General features: G+C 40.2%; 1 protein-coding gene across 1 annotated transcript in view; it reads right to left on the reverse strand.

Moving 5' to 3' along the window:
* The window catches only part of LOC106876056 (serine/threonine-protein kinase ULK2), a 50,276-nt gene that overhangs the window by 40,931 nt on the left and 6,658 nt on the right, over nucleotides 1–2,687 (reverse strand). Inside the window, exons 5-6 of the mRNA XM_052966770.1 lie at nucleotides 2,045–2,167; nucleotides 1,252–1,325 (exon numbers count right to left, since the gene is read on the reverse strand). Of these exons, the coding sequence (XP_052822730.1) occupies nucleotides 1,252–1,325; nucleotides 2,045–2,167 (197 nt within the window). The remainder of the gene's footprint in view (nucleotides 1–1,251; nucleotides 1,326–2,044; nucleotides 2,168–2,687) is intronic.

Consider the following 2,687-nt stretch of genomic DNA (forward strand, 5'->3'; position numbering starts at 1 on the left):
AGACAGAGAGGGAGACAGGCAGACAGAGAGGGAGACAGGCAGACAGAGAGGGAGACAGGGAGACAGAGAGGGAGACAGGCAGACAGAGAGGGAGACAGGCAGACAGATAGGGAGACAGGCAGACAGAGAGGGAGACAGGCAGACAGATAGGGAGACAGGCAGACAGAGACAGATAGACAGACAGATAAATAGACAGATATATAAATAAATAGATAAATAGACAGACAGACAGATTGATAGATGGACAGACAGACATAGATAGATATCTTTCTTTATTAGCCACGCAGGGCCGAACACAGAGGGGACAATACAAAGTAGAACTTTTCTTTTTGAAACAAAAAAAGAAAACGATTAAAAGAGATCAAAAGCTTTTGGGACATGTAAACAGCAAAATAAGACGGGGTAAAAATGTAAAACAGATTAGGTTTATCTGTGGAAAGAAAAGCCTATGGAAAAGACCATGGTAGCCTCAGGTAGGGAAAGTAATACATGAGGGCAAAGCGCTCTCTCTCTCTCTCTTTTGGATTTACAGAATCATGCTTAAAGTGGTTTCATCATTTATGCATACCATCTTTGCTACATTCACCCACCTTTTATTGAAACTTTCATGAGACAAAACTTCCCTCTCTATTCTCTCCAAGTGGTACTTGAAAAAGTTGATGCACAATTGGCCAGAGAGGAAAGTGTTTGTCTCTAAACCTTTCGCACAAGTCCACCGCACACATTCTTTCACTACAGCCACCAGCACAATGAAAACTGCCTTACCTTCCCGGTTAAAGGAAGGCGGTGGGACAATATTCATGATAGACTTGGCCAATAACTAAATTCGTCCTACATGTGACAGCAGCTGTTCAACATAAGCCCACAGGTCTGAAATGGTTGGGCACTGCATGAATGCATGCAGAACGGTTTCATCGCTCTGACCGCATCTCAGGCAAGTTGTTCCGGTGTATCTCGAATCATGCCTGTGGAACTTATCCCAAACAGGCAATGCTTCCCAATAGCACTGCCAGGCCAGGGATCTCTAGTGATTGTACATACATACATATGTACATACATACGTATGTACATAGATAGATAGATAGATAGATATATAGATAGATAGACAGATATAGAAAAATAGATAGACATAGATAGACAGACAGATACATAGACAGGTAGATAGAGAGACAGGTAGATAAATAAACACTAATGATAAGACAGGGGACAAGAATCATACCAAAGACACAATATTCAACAGTGAGTACTCACCATGTACATTGGTGAACCACACAGTGTTGCAGCCATAACGCCATCTTGAAGAAATCTAGCAAAGCCAAAATCAGCTGGAAATAAATATATTTCAAAAAATTAATAATTAATAATTAAAGAAATAAAGAAAAAAACTACTGACTCCATCTGTACAACAACAGTTAAGTTGGTATTAACATACTGGACACACAGAGCATTAAATATACATACACATATATACATACATACACACACGTTTGTTTTTGTGTTCAATTATAATAAAAACAATTTTACATTAATCTGATGGGTTACTTTATACTTTTGTAGAGTAGAAATTTATTATTCTTAAATGAGAATATTGTTGACAGTGACTTCAAAGTTTTGGCCAGTTAAGCCATTGTTGGACTGTTATAACTGTTATATATTGTTAATGTCATCAGAATTTTACAAACTTCCATGGGGACATGAAATAATTCTTTTTTGGAATAGTGGATCTCGAAGCACACATGTATGTAATTGATGTACGTGTGGGTCCCACAGTAGCCTTTGAATTTTCCTATCCAAAAGGGGTTTTCCAACGCCATATTTATATACACACACACATACACACGTGTGTGTGGACAGACAGAAAGAGAGATAAATGGACAGAGTGAGATAGCTAGAGAGACAGATAGACAGAGGGACAGATAGACGGAAGTAGACAGAGACAGACAGACAGATAGATACCAAAGTAACTGGTGTAGAAAGTTGGTGGAGAGCAGAGTGTAGAAATCAGACGGACACACAGATAGACAGAGCGGGTTAGTTAACTTACCAATTTTTAATTTCATCTCCGAAGGTTGTGGATTTGGTTTTGACCCCTGGCACAATAGAATGTTTTGGGGCTTCAAGTCTCTGTGTACAATTCCTTTGCCATTCAGGGCTTTCATTGCACCAGCTGCAAGCAGACAAAGTTATTCATATATACATATATATATATATATATATCATCATCATCATCATCATCCTCGTTTAACGTCCGCTTTCCATGCTAGCACGGGTTGGACGATTTGACTGAGGACTGGCAAGCCAGAAGGCTGCACCAGGCTCCAATCTGATCTGGCAGAGTTTCTACAGCTGGATGCCCTTCCTAACGCCAACCACTCCGAGAGTGTAGTGGGTGCTCTTACATGCCACCGGCAATATATATCTCTTTTACTCTTTTACTTGTTTCAGTTATTTGACTGCGGCCATGCTGGAGCACTGCCTTTAGTCGAGCAAATCGACCCTAGGACTTATTCTTTGGAAGCCTAGTACTTATTCTATCGGTCTCTTTTGCCGAACCGCTACGTTACGGGGATGCAAACACACCAGCATCGGTTGTCAAGCGATGTTGGGGGGACAAACACAGACACACAAACATATACACACACATATATATATACATATATATATACGACGGGCTTCTTTCAGTTTCC

This window comes from Octopus bimaculoides, chromosome 3 (assembly GCF_001194135.2).
Source record: "Octopus bimaculoides isolate UCB-OBI-ISO-001 chromosome 3, ASM119413v2, whole genome shotgun sequence".
NCBI classification, from domain to species: Eukaryota; Metazoa; Mollusca; class Cephalopoda; order Octopoda; family Octopodidae; genus Octopus; species Octopus bimaculoides.